The following is a 27,420-nucleotide window of genomic DNA, read 5'->3' as shown; positions in this document are numbered from 1 at the left end:
GCCTCCCGCAGTTTGGTAGCTTCTAGAACACTGTCCAACCATCTCGTCCTCTGTCGTCCCCTTCTCCTTGTGCTCTCAATCTTTCCCAGCATCAGTGTCTTCTCCAGGGAGTCTTCTCTTCTCAGGAGGTGGCCAAAGTATTGGGGTCTCAGCTTCAGGATCTGTCCTTCCAGTGAGCACTCCGGGCTGATTTTCTTAAGAATGAAGAGGTTTGATCTTCTTGCAGCCCATGGGACTCTCAAGAGTCTCCTCCAACACCATAATTCAAAAGCATCAATTCTTCGGCGATCAGCCTTCTTTATTGTCCAGCTCTCACTTCCATACATCACTATTGGGGAAAATATTTTATCGGGAGCCCCTAAAGGACCTCGTCCCCTGGCATCCGGCTCCTGCGTCCACAGACCTGCATACGATCGCGAGCCTGTACGGCCTCCACGGCTCATCCTCGGCGCCCATCTAACGCACATGCAATTCATTCATTCATGCACTCACTCCATTCATTCTCGGCCCGCCCGCCCTTCTCCCCGCCCCTTGTCAAGCCCCAGCTAATCAGAAGCGGGCCCAGAGAAGAAGGCGGGCGGAGTGCTCGCGCCAAGCTCTGCGCAGGCGCACTTCCTCATGAAAATATGCCTATGTATACATGTTCGGGAGCCCGCCGGCGCCTGGCTCCTCCTCTTCCTCCCTGCTCTTTCCCCGTCCCCATCCCATGTGTTCTAACCGCGAGGTGCCGGCTTCACGCGCTCGCGGCGCTGCTTCCACCTCCTCCGGTTCCGGCCTTGAGAGATTCGGCACAGGCGAGGCGGGCGGGCCGTTTTTCCTCCTCGGCTTCGCGGGTGAGGAGAGCGCGAGGGGGAAACGGCCGTTAAAAGGGGCGGGGGGCAAAGCGCGCGCGCGCGCATGCACGTCGTGGCTGGGAAGGGGTGGCGGGGCGCGAGCTTCGAGGCTGCCGCGTGAGGAGGCGGCCACACTGTCGGGGTCCCCCCCCCCCGCCAGAAAGGAGAGTCGAGGGGGGAAGGCGGTTAGGCTGAGCTAAGGGGTCGCCTCTTTCCCTTGGCCAAACCCTCCCCATAGGCTGCCTCGTCTGTGGGGTCGTCCCTCTCTTTCAAGGGGGCCGCCTCCGTCCTTTGCGTACCACAGATGCTCAGCGATGCTGGTTTTTTTTTTGGGGGGGGAGGGTGGGCGTTGAAATCCAGAGACGCCCCCCCCAAAAAAACCTCAGCAGACGGATCAGGAGCTCCCCCCCCCCAATGCAGCAGAGGTGGCTTTGCCCCGTATTTAGATACAGGCCAGGGAAGGAGCTGAGACATCATGAAGCCCAGTTGTGTCAGATTATCTAACTGCCCCACAGCTGGTGCTGGATTTTGGTCAGCATGGCCTAGAGAGGTTGAAGTGTTGGCTCTAGGAATGACAGAGACCAAGGTTCAAATTCTCGGACCTCCCCCTTCCCATGAAGGTTTACTTTCTCTGACAACCAGATCTGCCTCGCAGGGTTGTTGAGAGGATAAAAGGTGTGCTTCCTTGGAGGAAAGGTAAAAAAAATAATAGGAGTACACCCCCTTCCTTCTTTCTTTTTCTTCCTCTTGTCTCCCCTCCCGTGTAAAGAAAGGCCTCTGATCCCATCCTCAGTTGAATTCTGTGCCTCAAGAGGTTCCTATTAATTATGTGCATTCCAGCCATACCCTAAATTGGGGTGATACGGCTGGTAATATTTCAAAACTTAAATGAAGATCATATTTTATGCCCTTTCATCTGATTGAGATTTTTTTGGTTCTCATCAATCTTCTCTTTCCCTGGTCTCTTTCCTCCCACCCTCCCCTGCCCCAGTTAATCCCCCCCCCCATTTCTTGAAATATTTATGTGTGTGTGTGGGGAAACAATGGAATGTGCCTGGAGAGGCATCAAATGTGTTGGATATGACACACATTCCAGCTAAATGTACCCTGGCAGCTTTTCCAAAACTTTTTATTTCATATGAACAGATGAAGTAATCTGTAGACTTCCCGCATCCCTTCGTTTCCTGCAATAGACAAACAGAATTGCTGTGTTGTAAGTTTCATCAAATGCAAGTAGGCTGTAGACTGTGTAAGCTGATATGTTTGTTTATGACACTTTTAGTATACAGTACTCTCCTTCCAAGGACTCCGGGATAATGTAAGTGGTTCATGTCTTTTCATTTTATCCTTGCAATGGATTAGTGACCAATGCAGATTATGCAGAGAAGCCATATCTCTCCATTCTAGTCTAAGAAGCTAACCACTGTGGCACACTGGAACTTTCTTTTTCCACAGGAGTAGCCATGTTAGTCTCTTGCAGCAGTTGTCAAGGTATCTGGCTCTTAAAAGATTGAACACATTTATTATGGCATAAGTTGTTGTGGACTAGTGTTGATTTCATCAGATGCAATGTAGTCCACAGAAACTTGTGCCATGATACATTTATTAGTTTTTAAGGCTATTCATTCTGTTTGCTGTTGCTTGTGACTTAAGACACAATTAATATGCTGGATTTTATGGTGATGCAAGAGTCCTTTTGGCCCCACCCGGTCACATTACCACTATCATACACTTATATTCTTCTCCCTTATTCCATGCTGGAGGACACAACTGGCAGCAGTGGAGGAATTATGTCTACCAGAATGCCTCTTCAGAGATCTTACCGAGGTCAACCCCAAACTCTGCAAAATCATGCTGTTTGCCAGGGCTTTTAATCTGTGAAGATTTTCCTTTTTTGAAAGCACTGCTGGATGTGCCTGCTGGTTTATACACTAGTGTTTTATTATTTTTGTTTTTATTCAGATTTTAAATTTTATTTTGTAAGCTGTCTTAATTTTTAAATATATATCAAAGGTGGATTAGAAATTAATAGCATAAATAAATGACTGATGGCTCCCATCCCTGTCCTGCTTTCCTTTATGATTTGTTCTCCTGATTACGCAGAACAAGACATATTTATGATTTGCTGTCTCACTGTTCCTTTAAGCAAGGCATACACTATAAATAAGAGTAGTGGATTTTATGAGGTTTAAAATTTTATAGGTAAAAGAATGTGTCACATTAACTTTTAAATGGAGTAAGAAGTTTTGCATACAGTTGTTCCTGTTATGCACTGTGAAGAGTCAGTGTAGTTTGTATCAAATTTGTCCCTAAAATTCTGGGAACTTGGAAGTCAATATCCTATTTTTAGATGGACTGCCAGTTTGCTTTGGCTGTTGCAAGTTATTCTACTTTTCATTGGTAGCTATATTATTATATTTATAGACTGCTATCAGTATGCCTGGTGTGTTGTGGTTTAATTTTTACTCTGCCTGCCAAAAAAGTACACAAAGCTTACGTAAAACCAATACAATACAAAGTAAGTTTCAAAATATATTAAACATCGTGAAAATGCAGAAATACAATCTAAAATGGAAACAAAATGACCAGTGAAACCATACAACAGTTTAAAGCAAAAAGTGGTTTTAACAGCAGCAGAATACAAGATACAATCAACATTATAAGAAAACCTTATTCATTACAGAATACTCAGATGTAAATCCTATTGACTTCAATGGGGCTTACTGTATAGGAAGGTGTGTCTAGAATTGCTCCCTAAGGCAATAAGGGGATGGAATTAAATGTATAAATTAAGCCTAGAGTGTAACAACAACATCCAAATGGAAAATAAAGTTTAAAGTATAATTGTTCTGTCTTTATTAGTTTTAATTGGACAAAGTTCACAGAAATAAATTGGCTAAAAGATCTTTCACATACCATTGACAGTTTTGTGTAGGTGGTGTTAGTGCATTTATTCTGTAAAAACTCAAAACATTTTCTGTTTCATTTTCAACATAGTTTCCATGTTTGGATTTAAATACCATTGTTCCAGTATCTAGGCAGAGATTATTATTACTACTGTGTTGTCAAATTAATTTTTCTTTTCTTTTCCAGGTATTAAAACAAATGAAGTACATTCTGGTAACAGGTGGTGTTATCTCTGGGATTGGGAAAGGAATAATTGCTAGCAGCGTTGGGACAATCCTAAAATCATGTGGCTTGCACGTAACTTCAATTAAAATTGACCCATACATTAACATTGATGCAGGCACCTTTTCTCCTTATGAGCATGGTAAGATGGAGAGAAAGAGCAAACTTTTAAATGTTAAGAATAAAATAACGCTGAGGATGTTTTTAGGGATGGTGGTGTATAATTGCACTAACTGTTGCATTGGGGTGAGGGTTTGGAATTGCCAGTGCTATAGATAGTGAGTTGGTGACAACTTTTTTAGGGTGCAATATAGAAATACTGGTTAGTATTTGTAGGGAAGAAGGTAGTTACTGCTTCAAGCAAGTCTAACTTATGAATGTCACTTGGTTTTAGGTGAAGTGTTTGTGTTGGATGACGGAGGGGAAGTGGATTTGGATCTGGGCAACTATGAACGCTTTCTTGATATCCGACTCACAAAAGACAATAATCTGACCACAGGGAAGATATATCAATATGTCATCAACAAAGAAAGGAAAGGAGACTATCTTGGGAAAACAGTTCAAGGTAGGATATTGGAACTGGGTTCACCTGGATTTAATAGAAGTCAGCATATCAGCGTTTCCAGTATTATGACAGGCCTTGTGCCTTTTGTACCACAAAGGCAATGCTTGGTTCTCTGTGTACTTCAGCTGAATGCTGTTCTGATCAGTAGCTGGCAAAGATGGGCATGTTTACATTTATCCCTTCTGCTCATTTGTTCTTGGCTCTCATGGTGGCATGCACAGTTGAGAAAAGTATACAAATAATTCTAAAAATAAGGCATGACAACACTTGATATATACATATATGTGGACAATATATAAATCATTATGCTGTGGTTTGGCTTGTGAAGTTCAAATTGATCGTTTATGTTGTTTGCAGACCTAAAATATCTCTGCCTTGATTCATATTATTGTCAGTATTTCTCCTCTTTGGAACAGGAGTGGCAACTTCATGGGAACAATGTGTTTGGGACAAGGCTATGCTAATTCCTACGTCATCTGGGTATTTATTAGGAATATTGAGAGGGGAACTAAATCAGTATATTAATGAAAATATATAAAGTATATCAAAGAAAAATATACCGTATTTGTTGTTGTTGTTGTTGTTTAGTCGTTTAGTCGTGTCCGACTCTTCGTGACCCCATGGACCAGAGCACGCCAGGCACCTCTGTCCTCCACTACTTCCCGCAGTTTGGTCAGACTCATGCTGGTAACCTCGAAAACACTATCCAACCATCTCGTCCTCTGTCGCCCCCTTCTCCTTGTGCCCTCCATCTTTCCCAGCATCAGTGTCTTCTCCAGGGAGTCTTCTCTTCTCATGAGGTGGCCAAAGTACTGGAGCCTCAGCTTCACGATCTGTCCTTCCAGTGAGCACTCAGGGCTGATTTCCTTAAGAATGGATGCGTTTGATCTTCTTGCAGTCCATGGGACTCTCAAGAGTCTTCTCCAGCACCATAATTCAAAAGCATCAATTCTTCGGCGATCAGCCTTCTTTATGGTCCAGCTCTCACTTCCATACATCACTACTGGGAAAACCATGGCTTTAACTATATGGACCTTTGTTGGCAAGGTGACATCTCTACTTCTCAAGATGCTGTCTAGGCCTGTCATTGCCCTTCTCCCAAGAAGGAGGCGTCTTTTAATTTCGTGGCTGCTGTCACCATCTGCAGTGATCATGGAGCCCAAGAAAGTAAAATCTCTCACTGCCTCCATTTCTTCCCCTTCTATTTGCCAGGAGGTGATGGGACCAGTGGCCATGATCTTCGTTTTTTTGATGTTGAGCTTCAGACCATATTTTGCGCTCTCCTCTTTCACCCTCATTAAAAGGTTCTTTAATTCCTCCTCACTTTCTGCCATCAAGGTTGTGTCATCTGCATATCTGAGGTTGTTGATATTTCTTCCGGCAATCTTAATTCCAGCTTGGGATTCATCCAGCCCAGCGTTTCGCATGATGTATTCTGCATATAAATTAAATAAGCAGGGAGACAAAATACAGCCTTGTCGTACTCCTTTCCCAATTTTGAACCAATCAGTTGTTCCATATCCAGTTCTAACTGCAGCTTCTTGTCCCACATAGAGATTTCTCAGGAGACAGATGAGGTGATCAGGCACTCCCATTTCTTTAAGAACTTGCCATAGTTTGCTGTGGTCGACACAGTCAAAGGCTTTTGCATAGTCAATGAAGCAGAAGTAGATGTCTTTCTGGAACTCTCTAGCTTTCTCCATAATCCAGCGCATGTTTGCAATTTGGTCTCTGGTTCCTCTGCCTCTTCTAAATCCAGCTTGCACTTCTGGGAGTTCTCGATCCACATACTGCTTGAGCCTTCCTTGTAGAATTTTAAGCATAACCTTGCTAGCGTGTGAGATGAGTGCAATTGTGCGGTAGTTGGAGCATTCTTTGGCACTGCCCTTCTTTGGGATTGGGATGTAGACTGATCTTCTCCAATCTTCTGGCCACTGCTGAGTTTTCCAAATTTGCTGGCATATTGAGTGTAGCACCTTAACAGCATCATCTTTTAAAATTTTAAATAGTTCAGCTGGAATACCATCACTTCCACTGGCCTTGTTATTTGCAGTGCTTTCTAATACCGTATTTACGTGAATCTAATGCACCTTCGAATTTAATGCACATCTCAATTTTTGAAACCAAAGAAGTATTTGCTGGTGCCATCAAATCTAATGCGCACCCTAATTTGGCCAAAAAAAGGTGTGCAATAAATTTGGGTAAATATGGTACATAGTAGCTCTGGTTCTTGATACCAGTTTTCCAGTGGCAGGGTCTGCTTATTTTAAATAAATATAAAAGAAGAGTAGTCCCTGTTGAGAGGGTTCTAAAACTAAGACATAAGCTGAGGAATAGGATTTCAGCCCTAGTCATGTTACATGCAAGTCACAACAAATATCTGTTGATTAATAGGGCACTGCTCTGTGTTGGGTATGGAGCATGTGAAATCTAAGATACTGGTTTTTATGATTGTTTTTAGTTTGAAAATGGACAAATATATTTCAAACACTTCACTTCTTCTCTTGTCTCGTTTTGCAGTTGTACCCCACATTACAGATGCTATCCAGGAGTGGGTAATGAGGCAAGCACGAATCCCAGTAGATGACGATGGCATAGAACCTCAAGTCTGTGTGATTGAGGTTGGTATCCATGATCTGTTGCACAGGTTAAAGGCTGAATGTTGATGTGTCTTGCTAAACCATAGTGTATTGCAGTGTGGGTGAGCTGTAGGAAGGTTGTGCCTGATGCTTATTCTCTTTCTCACTTGGCCATTGTTTTTCATGCTGGCTTGTTTCAGGCAAACCATAGTTAACATTAACAGTATTCTTCTATTTTGGATGAAACAGCAAAGCAAAAGTGTAAGTGAAAATTTATGATCTCTTCCTCCTTGTGTGGGAGGAGGAGGAGGGATAGGTGGCATACGAGCCCAAGATTTGCTGCAGCTTGTTCTGGTCATCAGTTTGCAGTAATCCATGTATTTTTTTAGAGTAACATGCAAATTTGGCCAAAGAGTTGTATCTAATTTTACTCATACTTGGAATAGACTCGTTGAAATTAACAAACATGACTAACCTAGCTCTATTAAATCCAGTGAGTCTACTCCGAGTAAAACGTAGACGGATGCAACCCAATATCTTTTTATCATATATTGATACAGTACTCTGGTTAGAATTCTGATAGGGGCATTTGAGAGAGTGTCAGCAATTCCCTCCCTCCTTTTAGCAAGTTCTATCTTTGTTCATCTAAGGATTTATTTGCATTAAAGTAACCTTTCCAAAGAGCATAATCTTTCCTGTGTTCTCCAGATAACATATAGCACTAATTTTCTGGGAAGATTTTGCTTGCAGCCACAGAATATGGAGGAAATTTAAAAGAAAAAATATTGGTTGGGTCAACTGGAAATGTGAAAGTGTCAAATACCTAATTGTTCTGGGTTGATCTTGCTTGGTTAGTAAACACTTCTATTTGAATCCAGGCTGAATGAGTTGAACTTTAGTTCCATTCAAAGAACTGGGATAGGATGGTTAGTTATTGCTTAGTACCCATTGAAATAAATGAAATTGAAGTGGAGGTAATTTAGTCTGGATCCAACCTATGGCTTGCATCATCCAGCATCTTATTACATAGCATACTTTGAGGTGAACTGCCGATAGTTATACAGAGTGACATTGACACTGTCTTTGTGTTCTAAAAACAGAGTATGGTGCTTAATTCTAGATCTCTCTGTTTTAGCTTGGAGGAACTGTAGGAGACATTGAAAGTATGCCCTTCATCGAGGCATTCCGCCAATTTCAATTCAAAGTCAAGCGGGAAAAGTTTTGTAATATTCATGTCAGTCTGGTACCACAGGTAAGATGTTCAGTATAAGGTTGCGTTTGTTGTTTCTGACTGTTGCAGCAGTACATAAGGAAATTTTGTAAGCTTCCCTCATTTTGGTAGTGTGGAAAAATAAGTTTCTCTAAAAATAAAACAAACTATTTTCATTTGTGACCTTCTTAACTAGTTTTGGAAAATGTATCAGTTCTTTAATGATGTTGCTCCATCTCAGATGATTAGAAGTGTGTCCTTGGAAATGGGAAATGAAATTGGCATTTTTTTAGCATTATGAACACCAGTACTTAAAAAAAAAAAAAAAGTATGAAAAAGGGCCTAAAGGCAAAAATATTAAGTAAAATATAGTAACTCAGGCGATATTCATATGTTTCAAAATGCAAACACTAGTTGATGTTTGTATCAAATTGCATAGATTGTCTCTGGAGAAGTAACCTGAATCTACCAGGCACTACCTAAATTGTCCTGTACAGGTTTACGTGGAAGTACTTCCTATGTTCAATGGGTCTTCTCCCTCTTACATGCTTTATATTGGAGCTTTGGCATCTCAGATACGACTGCTTCACTTGATATAGTCATCATAACAATTAGGTTACAAAATCCTATATACAGTATTAAATCCTTTCGGAAATAGTAGGAGCTACTGCCACATAAACTTTTCTTTTTATGTCAGCTTTTTGTGGCAAGGTTGCTATCATATAGTTGATTACTCAAGTATTTAATATCCAGTAAGAAATCACTGGCTTCTGAAATAATGTAAGTATATATCTTAGTATATGGCCATAACATTGATAGCTGCTTCCATTTGTATTGTAATAAATTTAGTGGAGCCTTACTTGTATACATAGAAAAATACCCAAAATTCCTGTGAGTTTTGTTCATCGAAATAGAAGCATTTAATCATGTTCCTGAAAGCATCTGATAAGGAATTAATCAGTATAGGCACATTTAATACTAAATTGTTCAGCGAGCCTTATTATAGCATGTGAAGCTGTCTTCTAATGATGTTCAGAGAAAATCAATTTTACATTATTCTGGGTCAGTGAAAAATACTTTATTTTGCTGTTATTGCTTGCTGTTTCCTTCAGTGATTTGTTAGATTTGCTAAAACCTGGATGATGGCTGTATATGTTGCTGCAGTACATAATACTTTGGAGGCTGTAGATTTGACACACTGTCTTCTCATACATATTTCTTGATGCTTGTGCGCTAGCCAAGCTCTACAGGAGAACAGAAGACAAAACCCACCCAGAATAGTGTTCGTGAACTCCGGGGTCTTGGTCTCTCACCAGATCTGGTAAGTTTGCTGTGGCATGTAGAAACACTCGGCTGGTTTTATAGAAGTTTTCAAATGTCATAAGTCATGGGGTGGAGAGAGTTGTTTTAAATGATGCCATATCAACAAATAGCCATGAAGCATTTTGTTTGCAGAAGGCAACAAGGCATATTTCATTAACCTACCAAGTGCTAAAGGTTAGGTTTATAACCTGGTGCAGTATTGTTTGATAACTTACTGTTTTCATTCCTAGATTGTATGCAGATGCTCCACGCCTCTAGATACCTCAGTAAAAGAGAAGATTTCCATGTTCTGTCATGTAGAACCAGAACAGGTAAAAATTCTTTAAATGTATGTGTTTTGATATCGTTGGCACATTTATTTGTGTACAGTTGTACATCCGTGTGTGTGCACAGAAGCGGTCCTCCGGTTGCGAAAACTTCGGGATACCGCCGGACGTCCTGTTCGCAACCGGAGGTACCACTGTACTTAGGTCATAGATCTGGTCTGTGCATGTAGAAAAATCTTCCCTTTGCATATACAGCATATAAAGTCCCCCCCCCCCCCCAAAAAAAAATTAATAATAATTCTCCCAGGTACTAGAGCTGTGTATTATGCACATCATAAATGTGACAGTGAGTATTCTTTCTCTTATTGAACAGGTAATTTGTGTTCATGATGTCTCTTCCATCTATCGGGTACCTCTTTTACTAGAGGAGCAAGGGGTGGTTGATTATTTCCGACACCGGCTTGACCTTCCCATTGAAAAGCAGCCTAGGAGAATGCTCATGAAATGGAAGGAGATGGCTGACAGGTGAGCTCGCTTGTAGGAAGCAACTGTGCTATTCTGACTGACTGTGTTAGCAGAGGAGCGGCTAGGAGGAGAGCTTGTTTCCTTAGCCCTCCTGAGCTCCAGAGTATTTTGGCAAGAATAGATTTTCTTCCTAACTATTCACCTACAGAAAAACTGTAGATAAATCTTTTTACAGGTACAGTAAGTTAGAACTTGGCAAATTTCCTGTGTTAACCTTTATAGTTTTATCTTAACTGGACTGAAGCAGCTATAATATGTGGATGAGTACTTAGAATCATAGAGCTGGAAGGGGCACCACTGGTCATCTAGTCCAACCCCCTGCAATGGAGGAATCTCAACTAAAACATCCATGACAGATGCCCATCCAACCTTTGCTTAAAAACCTGCAGTAAAGGGAATTAAGGGAAAGATTTAAACTTAATTAAGGCTACAATCCTATACCACTAAGCTGGGAGTATGCCCCATTGAGCCCAATGCCTTGTTTCTCAGTAGACATGCCTTCATGTCGAGAAGCCTAAAAACCCCCTCTTATCCCCATATCTTCATTCTGTAGTGGTAGAATCAATTTTATAACCTCAGGGATCTACCATCTTATATGCATATATAGACCAGACCTGAGAATTCTCATGCTGAATCATATTATTCATTCAACATTTGGCTTTGTATGCCCGGGCTCTAAACATATACAATATTGCATATGTGCTGCCAAAGCGAGAGGCTGCTTGATCATGCAGGTCTGATCTTTTAACTAATTATTTTAGCTAAAAGTATATAGTCTGCGCTTTTAAAGGTTAAAGATAGAAGATATAGTGTTGTGCTTTTTTGTTTTGTTCACACAGATATGATCGCTTATTGGAGACCTGCTCTATTGCTCTTGTTGGCAAATACACAAAGTTTTCAGATTCCTATGCTTCTGTCATCAAAGCTTTGGAACATTCTGCCCTGGCTATCAATCACAAGCTTGAGATCAAGGTATGCTTTTCCACTAGCCCCAGCAGAATCGCTGTCTCCTCTGGATTCATGTTTAAAGCAAAGGGCAGCAATAAACAGGATGTACTTTCCTGTTTTGAGAATGGTGCTTCAGCAGCAGCCAAGGTGCCAATATTTCCAGCCCATAAATACTCTTGCACAAAAAACTACTGTATTTAGAAAAAACACAATCCATTTAATGTTACATTCAAGCAGCACTGAGGATAAAAAAGCTTACTAACCTGCTGCTACTTGCATAGCCATTGGACATAATTGGTGGTATAGAAGCATAATGGTGATTCTGTTTCGAATCCCCAACTGGGTACTCTTCCTTTCCAGGGGACAAAAGATTTTGGGAAGCTTGCCATATAAAATACATGAATGGGGAAAGAGGCAATCCATTCTTCCCTTGCCCCCCACAAAAGTGGATAGGAAGGTCACTAAGCAGAATATAGGTTTTCTTTACTTTAAACAGCAATTCAGATCTAGAAACTACAGGGGAAGGGTAGGCAGCCTGGTGCCCTTCAGAGGTTCTGGGCTACATCTCTCATCAGCCTCAGTCAGCATGGACAATAGTGAAGGATGATGGAATTTGAGGTCCAGAATGTCTGGAGGGCTACAGTTTGCTGCTACAGGAATTCAAAACCCTCTTGGAAGAGCTCATGTATGTAATGTGACACCTTGAAACCTCCATCTTTGGAGCTTCAGAGCAGACAGAAGACAACAGTTGTCATGATGGCAGAAGCCCTCCACCAAATGGAAGGCTCTTAAACTGTTTCAGCCTATGTGGATGTCTTCCTTCACAAACTGTTGGATTATCGGATTGTTTCAGAAAAGATTGTTTGCATCCCACCCATCCTTCTCTCTTGCATTTCTTACTATACCCAGAGGCAGTCTCTGCACTTGGAGACTGGCCCTCCAATTCTAGAGCGCCAAGGATATTGGAGAGGGGTGGTAGAAGCCCTTTTGGCTCCAAATGGTAAAGATTTGTGAACAGAACAATAAATTGACCATCAAAAATAACATCTGTTTTACAATACAAGACCTGTATTTTTTGATGGGTGCAAAAATTCCGTGCTTCAATAATTGGAACAGTTGTGTCATACGTAGTTTTGGGGAAACAAAAAGAAATATGTGTCAATCTCTTCAGATAGTGTTTGATCTGGTTGTACAATAATAATACCAGCAGTGAGGGAGGAGAAAAGCTTTTTGCTCTAGTGAGCTAAAAAAGTGGTACCTCTGATTCTGCTTTAATCTCACGTTTTTTAAAAATGGATTTCTTCCTAGTACATTGATTCTGCTGACTTGGAACCAGCTACTCTCCAAGAAGAACCAGTTCGATACCATGAGGCCTGGCAGAAACTCTGCAGTGCTGAGTAAGGCATACATAACCTTGCTTTCCTCCTTGAGACGCAGTGACTCCTACTGGCACCATTCTAGGCTTCTTTTATTGTTCCCTGGTTGGCTCAGTAGTCTAGTCTGGCTGGGCCTGTTTATATAGAGTTAGAGTGGCCGTTTTCCTTTTTATCTTACGAGCCAAGTAGACAGTGGAGTCGTGGAAATGGATGGATGAGGTTAACTTAGGTTCATTAATATCAGTAGGTCTGTTCAGGGCAGAACGTAGTTGCACAAAACCCAACGTGCCACATATCCTGTTACTCAATGGCAAGAAATCATACTGCCACAAATAAGAGTCTAGTTATATATTAATAACCAGTGGTCTTTCAATAGCAGTTGATTGCAATTGTTACATAGATCCTGCATACTCAGAGGCAATTTGCCACTGAATACCAGTTGATAACTCTGAAGAATAGCTCATTTGGTAGAGCATGAGACTCTTAATCTCAGGGTTGTGGGTTCGAGACCTATGTTGGGTCATAGATTCCTGCACTGCACGGGATTGGACTAGATGATCCTCATGGTACCTTTCAACTCTATAATTCTTTGATGGTGGTGGCAGGATTCTGGAACAGAGTATATTAATGAGATTCACTTTTTAGCTGTGAATTCATCCTTTCCCCCCAATAAATATTTTTATTGAGCGTTTATGTATAAAGATACAAAACAAAGGCAATATAGTACAATAAAACCACAAAAAGATAGAGTGGGGCATAAACCAAATATATGTATACAATTCTATCCCATGTATACATGATCAGAAGTAGTGTATATTGCATTTTAGTCGTGCCCTCCAAATTTCCAAGGATACTGCAGGCAGCGGTTGAAGGTTTGCACTTCCTTGGAAGGAACGTCTACTTGCATCTCTGACCCATGTCATACATAGATTGATACTGCAGAGCACCTTAATCATTCTGAATAGTCTCTTTTGGAGATGAGGAGCAAAACAGCCATGGTGTTCAGCCTTTGAAGCCAGTCCCCTTTTATATGCTTCAGTTGCCTGGCTTCACCAGGATTACTCTAATTAAACAACAGCTATAAATGTAAAACATTTGAGGGGAACTACACATTTGGTGGAGACTTTTGTCTGGAAACCTGCATGTCTGCTAAGTAGCAAAGAGATTTTGAAGGTCAGATGCAGCAGGCAACCCTGCACAATATACTTTACTTTAAGCATGCCTTTCTGCTGTTGCTTTGCAGTTATTTGGAAAAGATCCAAGAGTGTTCACTGAACTTCTGAAACTCCCGCCCCTTGAGAGTGATTAATGAAATGCATGAAAGAAATGGACAAATTAGTGAATGTCATATATAGGAAGAATGGTAGCCGTTAGAAAGTTAATATGCTGAAAAATGGACATGTTCTATAGATCGTTGGCAGATGTACTGGACATAGGACCCGAAAGGAATGTATTTGTATACCCTGGTGGTGTAATTTGCATTTTTGAGTCACTCTGTTCTGTTTCTGTGTAGACGTTTGAAGTTTAAAATAATAATGAAAAGCTTTGTGGAATGCAGATTGTTCACCTTCCTGCATTGCAGGGGTTGGACTAGATGGCCCTTCATGTCCCTTCCAACTCTACAATTCTATGATTCTATGAAAGTGTAACAGTCTTTCAGGTGTCACTGAATGGATTTCTCCCCCCCCCCTTTTATGCAGTGGAATCTTGGTTCCAGGAGGGTTTGGTGTTCGAGGAACGGAAGGGAAGATCCAAGCTATTTCTTGGGCAAGAAAACAGAAAAAACCCTTCTTAGGTGAGAGATGATTTTTTATTATTATTACACACCAGGTAGAGGTTTTAACTATTAGGCAATAATCCACTCAATACCTCAGGATCAGGTAATTGAGTTGCTGTGCAGCCTGTCAAATGTAAGAGGCAACTGGCAAGAGGAGTTTCTGGTTTACACTGATCAATAGCTGTTTTCTTCATGACTTTGAGCTTGCTTGGGGGACATACAAGCAGAGATCAGCATGCCCTGTACAGCGCCCCCCCATCATTATAACATTTTTGTCATCTTTGTGCTTATGTGGCCCCTGATGCAAATAGTGGTTGCTAAGGCAGAGTTATTGGGGACTTGAAGAGAGTGCTTGTGCTGTCTTTTTCTGCAGGAGTTTGCTTGGGAATGCAGCTAGCAGTTGTGGAATTTGCCCGCAATATCCTGGGTTGGAAAGGTAAATGCAATGATGTAAAAACACTTCATTGGGGATGGATTTATGGGTGCCAATACTTAAGATTGCTAATGACTGGTGTTTCTAGTGGATTGGTATAAATTACTACCTGTGACATTTAAAATGACTAGCCTTAAAGGGGAACAGCACCCATTTTTCTTCACTCTGTCCTTGTAACTGTTTTCCAAGCCACAGACATCTGCTATGCAAACTGTTGTATTCAATTGAACTGATTGGAATAGGAGGTAGTATTTCCAGTGCATTTACTACTGATCTTAGAGTTTCACAGGATAATAGTTAAGATCTGTGTAGCTTGAGAGTGCTTTAGGGACATATTGTCTCCGTAATCCCTGAATCAAGTCTGCAGGATGGGTCACAGGTATTCATGATAGCATGACCAGTACAGCCCAACTCACATCATGAGCACCCTGAAAAGTATTCTTTAGCTGTGTGTTATGTTAATATTTCTGAGTTTTGTGCCTAGAGGCTCCTTTTTGAAAAAAGAAGCCTTATATGGTATGGGATGTGAGTAGTTAAAGGTTGGACTGTGAACCATAAGCCCATAGCTAAATTATGCTTTGGTCATGATCTCAAACCCTCACTTGCAGCCCTGCAATTTGGGGTTAATGCTGACCTATCCTGCAGACCTAGTGACTGATGGAAAGTTGGGGTTTGCACTGCTAGCCATATCTGATCAACATTTGTAATTGGCAGATGCCAACTCTACAGAATTTGACCCCAAAACTACACATCCAGTGGTAAGTATGGTGTAATTTTTGAGCCTAGGGTGGTTTTACTCCTTCCACGTCCAGAGCATTCAGCATTTAGCATTTTTCCATAGAGAACCAAAAATATGAAATACGTTGGCTGGATTGCACAGAAATTAATGGCAAGAATAGACGGCTGGGGTGTGAAACGTACTCCCCTTATGGTCTTATGGAATGCAACCACAAATTGATGAATGGAGCATTGTGGCTATGGTGCCTATCTCTGTTGCATTGTATAAGTCAAAACTTTCAAGGTTGTATTCAATTGAGTTTTACTCAGAGTCGAACCATTGAAATTAATAGTCCTAATGTAACCATAATCATTAACTTTAGTAGGTCTACTCTGGGTATGACAAGTTTTGGCCCATATGCCTGGAGATAAAGCAAGACCTCTCTATCCATGTGGGACATAATGTTCAAATACATTATAATATGGCATGTCAAATTTGATGCATATAGGCCCAGGATGTAGGATCATTTACAGTTAACACCATATTTCTGCTTTTATGTTATTTTATTGATTTTTTTGATTTTTTTTAAATTTATGGACATTTATAGCCCACCTTTCCTTCAAGGAGCTCAAGGTGGCATACAGGGTTTTCTCTCTCCGTGTTTTATCCTCACAACAGCCTTGTGAGGAAGCTTAGGCTAAGAGACAGTGACTCGCCCATGGTCCCCTTGAGCCTATGTGTCTGTTGCATCTCTCTTCTCCCTCCTCGCCCCCAGCCTATAGAACTGAATGACTATCTGTTTTGTATGGAAATTCCAGGCCGTTCCACTACAGAGCCCCATGACTCCTCTCTAAAGTAATCTCTTGGCTTGATTTAAATGTGATGAAACCAGTTTTCTACTTGTAGAACACAAATGATTAAGATTGATGTTTATGGCCTTTTGTTTATGCCAAGAGCTACCCTTTGATGTATGCTTATCTTCTAATTCCTTTTCAATCCCATTGTCCTCTTTTTAATTACTTTCCTCAGATCGTAGACATGCCGGAGCATAATCCTGGTCAAATGGGTGGGACCATGAGGCTTGGGAAGAGGAAGACAGTTTTTCACACCAAGAACTCAGTCATGAGTATGGCTCTTCCTAGACCTATGTTATCTCTCCTCCTTTGTATTCCACTTTCCTTTTGCTTGTTGGTGAACAGTGATGGTACAAATGCATGATCTATTGTGTTAAGTACTGGAAGATTTTGTGCTAAATGGCTCCCACTCCTGTTGTTATTTTAATTGATCAGTCTCCTTCCACGTATGTCCCTTGGCGATGCACACAACATATAATAAAAGCAGTTTCAAAACGGCACAAAAAAATAACAGATGAGTTTAAAAGCAATACAAAATGGATAAATATGGCAGAGATGTGTTGATCCAGCTGGAAAGTTTCTTGGAACAAACTTTTCAGGAACAGAGACTTTTTCTCTCATTTCATACCAAAACTTTGTGGTGGTACAGGGACTTAATGGTAGCAAGTTTAGTGTAGACAAGAAATACTACTTCATACAATGCATATGTAAATTATAGAATTCACTGCTAGAAGATGTGATGGCCAGTAGTTTTGATTTTCAAGGGGATTAGACAGCTCAGTCTGTGGCTGCTGACCGTGATGGTTAAATAGAACCAGGTCCAGAGATGATATGCCAGTTGCTGGGGAGTGACAGGAGGAGACAATTGCCTTGATGTCATTATTGAAGTTCTTGGAGGCATCTGGTTGGCCACTGGGATGTAGCACGTTGGTTTAGATCAGGGGTGCCCAAAGGTTTTTCAAAGAGGGCCAGATTTGATGAAGTGAACATGCGTGAGGGCCGACCAAAGTTATTGAGCTTTTTTTAGGATTGAACTTGTTGAGCTTTTGTTAGGATTTGACCCCAATAAATATACTGCCACAGGGGCTGGATAAAAATGGCTGGGGGGCCAGTCAGGTCCCCAAAACAGACTTTGGACATGCCTAGGCCGGTCCAGCAAGTCTCCTCTTTATCTTCTTTGGTGGTCCAGTAGAATTCTGAAATTTATTCTTTGGAGGCGAAGGTGTGGTGTTAATGTGTTTAGCCAGTCTGTAATAAGCACAGCCATATTTTCTCCATGGATAGGAAAACTGTATGGAGACGGTGACTATTTGGAAGAGAGGCACAGACACAGATACGAGGTATGCAGCAATATTTATCAACCCCTGCCACCACATTGGCTTTTCTGAAGAGAAGTGATTGTATGACACCACTTTCCCTTCCACAGGTAAACCCAGAGTTGAAAAACACCTTTGAAGAAAACGGTCTGAAATTTGTGGGCCAGGATGTCGAAGGAGAGCGAATGGAGGTGGTTGAGCTGGAAGGTAAGCACTTGAATTAGTAGCTGGGAGACTGACACTGTTGTCTTAGGCAACAACAAATATGGAAAGAGGGACTCTTCCTTCCTTGGATGGGGAGAATGAATGGCAAGTACCGCAATAGTTAGTAGATGCAGCAGAGAGACGGATGATGGTAATCAGAAAAGCTTTATATTGCCTATGTACTTTGGCCTGGCCTTGCTGATTGAGAGGGCTTCAGATAGTAACCTAACAAAGCATGTTACCACCTTCTCTCCTAGAGCATCCATTTTTTGTCGGTGTTCAGTTTCATCCAGAGTTCCTCTCCAGACCTATAAAGCCATCTCCTCCTTACTTTGGCCTCCTCCTGGCTTCTGCAGGGAGGCTCACACATTATCTACAGAAAGGATGCAGACTCTCCCCAAGGTAAGTTCAGCTTGAGTGTCTTGGCTCGTGGTATAACTGCCAGCTTGGCAGTGTTTTCTGTTCAGCATGGTGCACCAATGAAAGGCTGTCTCCTATTTCTGTTAGGCATAAAAACCTTAAGGCTGTATTGTATCTTCCTTCCTTGAACTTGGGCCTGCAATATCAGTAATGCCTTTGTAGAATGAAATTGTAGGGAGTTGTGCTTCTACTGTGGCTCATTAGTCTCTGGCGTAATCTCCCTCCTTAGGAAAATTGGTCTGCTTTTATCTTTTGTTGCAGCTGACATCAGTATACTGTTCGTTAAGTAGTGGAGAATACTGCTGACACATATTTTGGGTATCAGTGTCCTAAATGCTCTTTGTCATGATTAAGGCCAGTCTTCTGGTATCATTCCACTTACAAAGAAATTGCTACCAAACAATCTCTTCCCCGCTTTCCATCCCAGTGTAGTCTGGTACTATAGTACTGCCTGCCAAAGGCTTGTGGAGTTTTGCCAGACTCAGAATGACTCTTCACAAAATTGCACTCTCTAGGAGCTTTGTCTCGGAGAAGCTGCAAGGGGACGTGCACAAGGCTTACATTTTCTGTTCAACATAGCGAAGGAGGAAGTCCATTCATCTCCCCTGCATTTTGGTGTGTGTTCTAGAGATGTGGCAGTCTCCTGTATATTTCCTCTGGCAAAATGCATGCCCCCCCCCTTGTACGCCGCACATGGTATCCTTTATTGCTAGTCTGCCCAGCACTTGAAGTTGCCCCTAGAATAAAAGGCTGCAAGAATCCTTAATGTCACCTGGTCCGTGCCAGCCCTCTGCACTAAGAAGGGCCATGCCTTTTTAACCAATTGGGCTATTTTAAAGAACAATACAAGCCACAAATTGGATGTATAAGAATCCTCAAAGGCTGGAAAACAGGCCTGGTGTCAGCACCTGATATCCTAGAGCAGCTGTTGGGACTCTGGTGGCCCAGTAAGACCCACCAGCACTGATGTCTCTGCCCCCCCTTCCACCCCCAGTTAGGTGACTGGGATCCGAAAGCCATATTTATTTCATTCTGTACCCTAGAGTGACACTAGGTCAGATGCTGTGGGGCACTGTGAGAAATTAAAATGTTGCTGTTGTCACTGCCAGATTTTCTGAGGACCAGCTAGGCTACTTTGTGGAAGTCTGTCATAGGCTGTAGTTCCTGACTGGCTAGATCATTTAGATGAACTTGCATTTGTAACTAATGAACCAGAGCCAGTGTGTAGAAGTGCTTATCTTTCTAATGGTCTGAATGTTACAGGGATACCTACAGCGACAGAAGCGGAAGTAGTTCACCAGACTCTGAGATCACAGAACTGAAATTCACTGCGGTGAATCATGAGTGATTGCTGGTAATGCTGTCCTTTCATGTTCTGAACTTTCAAATTATCTTTCTTCCATCTCTCCCAGTTGTGAATTTGGGCCAAATCTCTGGGCGTTTCTTAACCATGGGGGGGGGGAATTGTCTGGTCTTAGTGCTTTCAGACTGGGAGGAGTGGCATCTCAAAGCATAATGCACAAATACAGGCAAAGCTAAATATACCATGAGATCTACATGTTGAACCTGGCTATTGTGCCTTGGTAGCAGTGACATTTCCATGCACATTGCCTTGGGTCCTTTGGTGGAAAGGAAAAGCAGTGTGGTGTAGTGGTTAGAGTGTCAGACTAAAGAGACAAGGATTCAAATCCACAGCTTGCCATGAAGTTCTCTGGGTGATGTCAGTGACTAACCTGTTCTGTAAAGATGTGTCAGGAGAGAAATAGGCAAACATTTTATGCTACTGAAAGCTAGCTAGCATGTAAATTGGGCCACATTCCCTTCTGAGTAACTGTTTGGGGGCCATGTCAGTGGTGGGTAGTGTCAGAAGGAAACATAAATTTGACTAGTTAACACTTATACACACACACAGATTATCCTCCATTCAGACAAGAGGCGGTCAGAGTTCAAGGAGTTTCCAGCCAGGCAAAAATACTCGAGAAAGTATGGAGCATGAGCAGTGAGAGGGGTGGCTGAGGATGGTGTGTGGCCTGGGGAGACTCCCAAGGGCCAGATGGGAGAGGCTTGGGTGGTTTCTGGGGCTGAGGTTTCTCACCTGTGATGTAAATATACTAAAACAAATGCATTTCTTTTATTAAAAAAATCCTTTTGTCTCTCTTATCTACCCTCCTCCCCACCATTCCAGATATGCCTAATATTCAGAAGATCCTTCATTCCTTTGATGCAATAGTTGAACTGCTGGAGTCTCTTAAATCACGTCACGTTAATTGTTTTTTGAAAAATCATGGCACACTTCTTTTGTTCATTTAAACTTATTTTGTATTCTGAGAAGCTGACACAGTGGGGCTCACCCGTGCATGATGGTGAGCTTAAAAACAAGAACTTCAGAAACAGAGCAAAGAGGGGGACAAATTCTGGATTTCCGAAGAGCCTTGATACACCAATGTAAGTGGTCAGTGTTGCCAAGGAGAATATGTGTCTAGGCTTTCTGTTCACTTCCATTGTGGTTGGTTTAAATTACAGTATTTACTCTCTTTTTGGATTGTGGGAAGAGAGGTGCCACAAAGAGGGGCTAACTCGACACATATTGAGAAGCAAAGTGTTGAGATTTGGTGCCACCATTGAACCTTTGTTCCAGGAGATTCCTCTTCCTGCCGGTCAAATCTTAGGGTATTTGGTTAATTCTAATCCTAAACAAGTCATATTATGCTGCAGTGATATAATTATATAGTGATATAACACCACCACCCCTTTTAGAAGCTTGTGATGGGCAGTTTTTGTTTTTGTCCTGCTTCCTGGACTGCCATAACTCCTTGCATCAAGGGGGCCACGTGTACAAGAAAGACTTTTCAGAAGCTGCCTTTGCAACTCTCATTGAGAGACTTGCCTTGGACTAAAAAGTCCGAGGCCTCACACTGCTGGGAACTTGTCATGTGACACATATGCAATATGTGGCCTGTGCTCAGCAATATATTTACTCCATCCCAAAGAAGAGGAAAAGGGCGACGCTAGGCTTCTGCAAAAGGCGGGAGCTGCATGAAACAAGTGTTTGTAATCTCCCCTTTTCCAGTGTAGGTTGTAAGCTACCTTTCCAGCAAGCTAGGAGAAACTCTGTTACTAAAAAAATGTACCGCATATCTAAACACTTCTGAGTTTAATAAAACTTGGGGAACACAATCTGTGTGTCTGTTCTGGTTATCTATCAAACTTGAGGACTCATTTTACACTCGCCCCCCTTCACCATCTTGCTGTAAGATGGTGTCTACTTCATACCTGTTTCTCCTTCCTGCTAATGGGTTATGTCAGCAACTTCCTGGATAAGTAGTTGAAGAAAAATGCTGTTATGGAAAGCAAGGGCTAATTATCTGTACAGATTGCTAATACACAAATTTTCCCTCCCACTTTTTCATAGCTTTACCACCATGTATGGCATTTTTCCATAGGAAGCAAAACCCAGTGGTGCCATTCAGAGTTTAAATGTTAATGTGCTGTCTTGATGCCAAAGGAGAATAATGCTCTCCAGTAGCCTTGAAGAAGGTACCCAACTTAGGAATAAGACCCAGTCATGGCTCCAGAATTCTTCCTGCAAACCACCTACAAATACAAGAAACCTGTTAGACGCAAGCTCTTTATTGGGCTACATTTCCTTTGTGTGCAGGTTTTGTAACTGGTTGGCTTGTGGTGGTGTTTAGCTGTCACCTGAAAAAACAGCAGGTAGCATTGCTGGTATTTTGTTGCTGGAAGGCTTCCTTCTCCTTCAGCAAGCTCTCTATTTTCACCTCCAACTTCTTGATCTCCTCCGTCCATTTCTGGAGATTTATAAAAAGCAGGAGTTATTTCCTTTCAGATATTTGCAGCTGCTGCCAAATTACCTTTTTGTCCAAAATTGATCTCTGGCAGTGAGTTTTGCTAGAAGGGTGAATAGATTTGAGGGAATTGGCAGTATGTATTTCAGGCCAGGCTGTTTGGCTTGGTTCAAATGCAGCAGTAAGTGATAGCTACGGTGTGCATCATCAAGCAAAGAATAGCAATCAAAGGCCAAAGACAGCAGATAATGTGATTTATTGCATCTGCCTGCTATGGCTGCCACAATTGTCAGTCCACCAGGGACAGAATTAGTCAATAGTGCTTTTTTGGGCTAGAACTATGTGGGAAGCTGATCAAAAGGTTTTATACTTTTTTCCTTAATAGAATTCATATTTTGAGGCATCTGTTTTAACAACAAGGTCCACTTCCTCACTGATAACCAATGGAAAGTAATTTGGTCTTAAATGTTTTAAAGGTCATTATTATTTATTACTAAATTTATATACCGCCCTATACCCTCAGGGTAGTTACAAGTCACTTAGTTCTTATCCTCCCCTAGCTCCAGTGTAACATTTTCTGAAGAAAGCAGTGAAGGTGCTCGTCTGTGGCTAAACTTTCCCTATGCCTATTGAGCCAAGTTGCAAATAATTTTGACAAAATAAAAACACTCCCACTCTGCTGCCACGTATCAAAACCCAGACCCAAAGTGACACACAAAAATCCACTTAGGCTGCTGAAATGAAAAGCAGAGAGGAAATCCCTAATTGAGAAAGGGGGGGGTGGGGAGAGACAGGAAAGTGCTTTATACTGAACCAGACCATTAGTTCACCCTTCAGTATTCTCTACACTGGCTGGTAGCTGCTCTTCAGGGTTGCAGGCAGGGGAGATGTCAGGAGTTGAGCATGCATGCAAGGCAAATGATTATCACTGAGCTATGGCCCTTCCCCCATTTAACAATGGTAACAATTGTTAATTTGACCAAACTGCGGGAGGTAGTGGAGGACAGAGGTGCCTGGCGTGCTCTGGTCCATGGGGTCATGAAGAGTCGGACACGACTAAACAACAAAACAATTGTTAAAACAATTGGGGAAGCCTTGCATTTCACTTGAAGATAGACCAGTAGATTTCAATCCTGCTAGGCTGTGCAAAAACTGAAAATTACCTGCCGGCACCACTCTTGAATGGCGCTGCCAGTAAGGGGGCCCTGAATACTACCTTCTCGTCGCATGTATACTTCCCCTTGGTCTGTTTCATAAAGGAGCGGCTTGTTCTGCTTTGGAGGATGAACACTTAGTCGGATAACTTTCAGGAAGATGCCAGTGTCTTCGGCTTTGATAACTGGGATGAAGCTCAGTGTGTAGTCCGATGGGAAAACCTGTGGTTTAAAGCCTTTCAAAAGAGAATCTATGAGCAGCCGGGTCCTGTCTTCATCTTTGTGGTCACACCTGACTCCACGTACCATGCCGTTATCCTCGACCCCCACAAAAAGGCTGCCACCTTCACTGTTGAGAAATGCACACATATACTTCCGCACATGATGTTTTAGGGTACCTGCCAGATATTCCCCACTTCCACGTTTGAATTCCACGTTCCGGGTTTCGCTGCCCATGGAAGCTCCATAGAATAGGCACTCTTTCCCTACGATCGCTTTCTGGACAATGGCACTGTCTGAGCGGGTGCCGCTCAGAAAGGCCTCTGGCCGTTCTGCCATACAGGAGTATTGAGGAAACTTTCTGATGCGGTTGAGATGGTGTTCGTTTAGAATCAACTTCCTGCTTCTCTCATACCCTTGCCCTCCCAGAAATGTTTCTGAGCTGCTGCCAACAGAGTCACTCTGCAGACATGACAAGGAAAAACAGGTAAGGGCAAATGCCATGGAGATGGGCTATAGCAAATACAATTCTTTGGGGGTGGGGGGAGGTAGCGTCATTCAAACTAGGAAGCCATTTAATAATAATAATAATAATAATTTATTATTTATACCCCGCCCATCTGGCTGGGCCTCCCCAGCCACTCTGGGCGGCTTCCAAAAAAATATTAAAATACTGTAATACATCAAACATTAAAAGCTTCCCTAAACAGGGCTGCCATCAGATATCTTCTAAAAGTCTGGTAGTTGTTGTTCTCTTTGACATCTGGTGGGAGGGTGTTCCACAGGGAGGGTGCCACTACCGAGAAGGCCCTCTGCCTGGTTCCCTGTAACTTGGCTTCTTGCAGTGAGGGAACTGCCAGAAGGCCCTTGGTGCTGGACCTCAGTGTCCGGGTAGAACGATGGGGGTGGAGACGCTCCTTCAGATATACTGGACCAAGGCCGTTTAGGGCTTTAAAGATCAGCACCAACACTTTGAATTGTGCTCGGAAACGTACTGGGAGCCAATGTAGGTCTTTCAAGACCGGTGTTATATGGTCTCGGTGGCCGCTCCCAGTCACCAGTCTTGCTGCCATTATTTAGATAATGGCTATAACATATAAACCGCTTTAACAACCCTCTCCCTTCTTGTCTCACACTTATGCTGGGAGTTAGACAACTCATCATCTGAGACATGCAAAAGGAGACAATAGGGTCTGACTCTGGTAGGAGCTGAGCTAGAGGAAATGCGTTTATCTAGTAACGAAACAAGTTGACCTGGGTGATTATGAAACAGTTATTGGAAGTTTGAAAGTGAAATCTGGGGTGTTTGCCTTAGATGTTTGACTATAGAAGCTATCAAAAAAATGGGGGCGGGAATGTAGATGATTAATTTATTTCCTTTCACTGCTTGGATCAGTATCAAGAAATGTAATGTACAGTACTCTGAAGGTCTAATGAATATTCTCTTTTGTAGGAAACCCAGCCGGATGGGCGGGGCAAATTTATTATTATTATTATTATTATTATTATTATTATTATTATTATTATTAATTTTCTTTCAGTGTTCCCATTGCTGGAGCCTTACCTCTCTGTTACCTTTGGCATGAAATGCAAACGTCTTGCCATGTCCCACGACGAGATTCTTCCCTTTCTTCACAAGCTCCTTGGTAAGCTCCGACTCTGTCTCAGAGGCAAGTAGCAGCTGCTTTATGACATGCTCCAAGTTGGAGTCTGTGGCTACCTGGACAAAGGCATAGGCTTGCCTGCGTTTCTTTACCACTTCAATGTTGTGTCTCTGGAGGGTGACGCTAGCCATGCCCAAGATGTCCTTGAGCATGCTGCAGAGAACTTCGCGGGAATACTTGGGGTTCAGGTTGCCAACGTAGAGAACATAGGGACGTGCCTGCCCAGAATCTTCATCTTCTTCTACCTCCTCCTCAGCTTTCGCCTCTGTCAAAGACTGCTCTGTGGCCTGGTCAACGTTGTCAACTGGTAATGCACATTCTACTATGATCTCTGGAATGGTTGTTGCTTCCATTTGCAGACCTAAAAAATGGTCTGAAAAATTCTAGAAGCGGGATTGGTGGTAGTTGCTCTTATTCCTCATTGGGGTATAGCTGGCTGGTGTACAGGAGGCCAGACTGCCTTGCTAATTCTATGCTGAACTTACTCTTATTACTTAGCACATGACTGAAGTATGGTCACTAGTTTCTGGCTTATTTCTGTGGTCGATGAAGAAACAGGGAGCTACAGGAACTGTGGCGGAAAAGGCCTTGGCATGGTTTCAAAGCCTACGGGGGAAAAGAACCCACAATAAACCTGAATTTTGCTTCTAGCAGTCATTATGTTGTCTGGAGGCAAGGATTGCAATCTGCCAGTAGGCAGTTGCTTTTCCTTGGTCCTCTCTTTTATATAGAGTAGGTCAATGAGACTTAAGAACATAATTGCCTTGCTGGGTTCAACCCAAGGTTCATATATCCCAGCACTCTTAATTCCAAAAGTGGCCAGAAGATGCACATAGAAGCTCACAAGAGCAGGTGCCATTATTAATCTTCAGCAGGTGGTCCCTGGCTGCATGCTGCTTCTGTACCAAAAGGTTTTACTTACTTACAGTAGCTAATATTCATGGAGACAAGGTCTGTGTCCATCAATGGCTAATCCTTTTGAAAAAGCCACCCCAGCAAGTGGCCATTACAGTATCTTTCAGTATAAATGATGTTGAGAATTATCCCTACTGATTGCAAATTAGCCTGATTGGATACTAAGTTCTACCAATGTATGAGAGGCAGAACATTCTCTCTATTCATTTATAAACCTCTGCCAGAGTTAATTTTTCGCCCAAGGATAACTTCTATTTCCCTACCCTCTGCAGCATCCTCAAAAATCAAGTTACCATGGAAGGAGGTGGTGCTCATGCTGGACTGAACAGGTTTTTGTTGTTGTTCAGAAGCCCTGCTGCTTCCAGGTAGGCCCTTCTTTGGCCTGTCCCCTCTGAGTCTCTTTAATAGAGCTTAAATTGTGAGGTCATAGATGCCCTTGCTACTTACAGTTCTAACCTGTGTTCAGTTGGATCCCACAATGAAGGAGGAGGCCTATGCTTCCTGTGGACAAGCAGTACTTGCTCACCTAAAGGAAGATGGACACAACTGCTTCCAATTTGAAGCTTAAATACCACAGCAAGGTTTCAAGATACCAGCAATAGGAAGGCATTAGAATTGCAGCGAGCAAATACCCGGACTGCAGCAACTGAGGGTGTGTGTGTGTCAGTGGTATGGAACCCAAGTCTTAGGGGTTAAATGCAGCACTCCAGTCTGTTACCACTGGTCCTTGACACTCTCCCCAGGTCACACCTTTTCATGACCTCCTTGAGTGTTTTTGCCCAGCTGGAATGTGTCACTGAATAGTGATATAAATGCTTTTGGTTTTACCTGGATTGAAAATTGAACAATGCATGTGCAGAAATCTCCTTTCGAGTTTTGCATGGCTGGAAAGCTGCCTACCATACATACAAAAGGTACGAGTTAACCTAACCCTTACCCGTGTATGCATTTCAGTTGTGCTAGATCATATTTAAATGCATTTACCATGTAAATGGAAGATTCTCTTGTAGGGAATGAGAAAAACAGGGTTGCAAGTGGAAAACTTGGTAGTGGTCTTTACTGCCTCCATCTCAGACTCTGTTGTTAAGGGTGTGGAGATGGAATGATGTTTCTCTCAGCTTTTTCTGATAAGCCTAGAGACCCAGTACTGATTTTGGATGGATGAATCCCTGCCCCCACTCTTTTG

At 42.3% G+C, this 27,420-nt stretch overlaps 2 protein-coding genes across 5 annotated transcripts; one reads left to right on the top strand and one right to left on the bottom strand.

Moving 5' to 3' along the window:
• Positions 1–645: 645 nt before the first annotated feature.
• On the top strand, positions 646–21,653 carry CTPS1 (CTP synthase 1). Of its 4 annotated transcripts, XM_028742759.2 has the most exons (20): positions 727–833; positions 1,980–2,046; positions 3,927–4,104; positions 4,357–4,527; positions 7,048–7,148; positions 8,242–8,358; positions 9,554–9,637; positions 9,870–9,950; positions 10,279–10,430; positions 11,270–11,402; positions 12,687–12,775; positions 14,455–14,549; positions 14,905–14,967; positions 15,679–15,722; positions 16,712–16,808; positions 17,821–17,876; positions 17,963–18,059; positions 18,314–18,458; positions 19,740–19,830; positions 20,662–21,653. In XM_028742759.2, the coding sequence occupies exons 3-19, from the start codon at positions 3,939–3,941 to the stop codon at positions 19,822–19,824; spliced, it is 1,776 nt and encodes a 591-aa protein (XP_028598592.1). In that variant the 5' UTR covers positions 727–833; positions 1,980–2,046; positions 3,927–3,938; the 3' UTR covers positions 19,825–19,830; positions 20,662–21,653. The 4 variants fall into 4 exon arrangements, with proteins under 4 accessions (XP_028598590.1, XP_028598592.1, XP_077788182.1 ...); XM_028742757.2 differs by lacking the exon at positions 1,980–2,046 and having other exon boundaries at positions 646–833; XM_077932056.1 differs by lacking the exons at positions 727–833; positions 1,980–2,046 and adding an exon at positions 1,238–1,529.
• SLFNL1 (schlafen like 1) lies at positions 17,606–27,328 on the bottom strand. The gene is made up of 4 exons (XM_077932057.1): positions 25,220–27,328; positions 23,446–24,117; positions 22,176–22,285; positions 17,606–22,070 (listed from the first exon to the last, which is right to left on the bottom strand). Exons 1-4 carry the CDS (start codon positions 25,670–25,672, stop codon positions 22,040–22,042), a joined length of 1,266 nt encoding a protein of 421 aa, XP_077788183.1. The 5' UTR covers positions 25,673–27,328; the 3' UTR covers positions 17,606–22,039.
• Between the last annotated feature and the right edge of the window lie 92 nt (positions 27,329–27,420).

Source organism: Podarcis muralis, chromosome 7 (assembly GCF_964188315.1).
Source record: "Podarcis muralis chromosome 7, rPodMur119.hap1.1, whole genome shotgun sequence".
In the NCBI taxonomy this organism is placed as follows: Eukaryota; Metazoa; Chordata; class Lepidosauria; order Squamata; family Lacertidae; genus Podarcis; species Podarcis muralis.
This window is presented reverse-complemented; position numbering and strand designations above follow the sequence as displayed.

What these genes read in the sequence shown, in the direction of transcription:
- SLFNL1 (XM_077932057.1), bottom strand. Translation starts at nt 25,672, where the DNA reads ATGGAAGCAACAACCATTCCAGAGATCATAGTAGAATGTGCATTACCA. An exon ending in ATGCCAAAGGTAACAGAGAG is followed by an intron (nt 24,118 to 25,219) that starts GTAAGGCTCCAG and finishes TCATGTCTGCAG; the next exon opens with AGTGACTCTGTTGGCAGCAG. An exon ending in GCTACCTGCTGTTTTTTCAG is followed by an intron (nt 22,071 to 22,175) that starts GTGACAGCTAAA and finishes TTGTATTTGTAG; the next exon opens with GTGGTTTGCAGGAAGAATTC.
- CTPS1 (XM_028742757.2), top strand. Translation starts at nt 3,939, where the DNA reads ATGAAGTACATTCTGGTAACAGGTGGTGTTATCTCTGGGATTGGGAAA. An exon ending in TCTTGGGAAAACAGTTCAAG is followed by an intron (nt 4,528 to 7,047) that starts GTAGGATATTGG and finishes CTCGTTTTGCAG; the next exon opens with TTGTACCCCACATTACAGAT. An exon ending in CAGAAACTCTGCAGTGCTGA is followed by an intron (nt 12,776 to 14,454) that starts GTAAGGCATACA and finishes CCTTTTATGCAG; the next exon opens with TGGAATCTTGGTTCCAGGAG.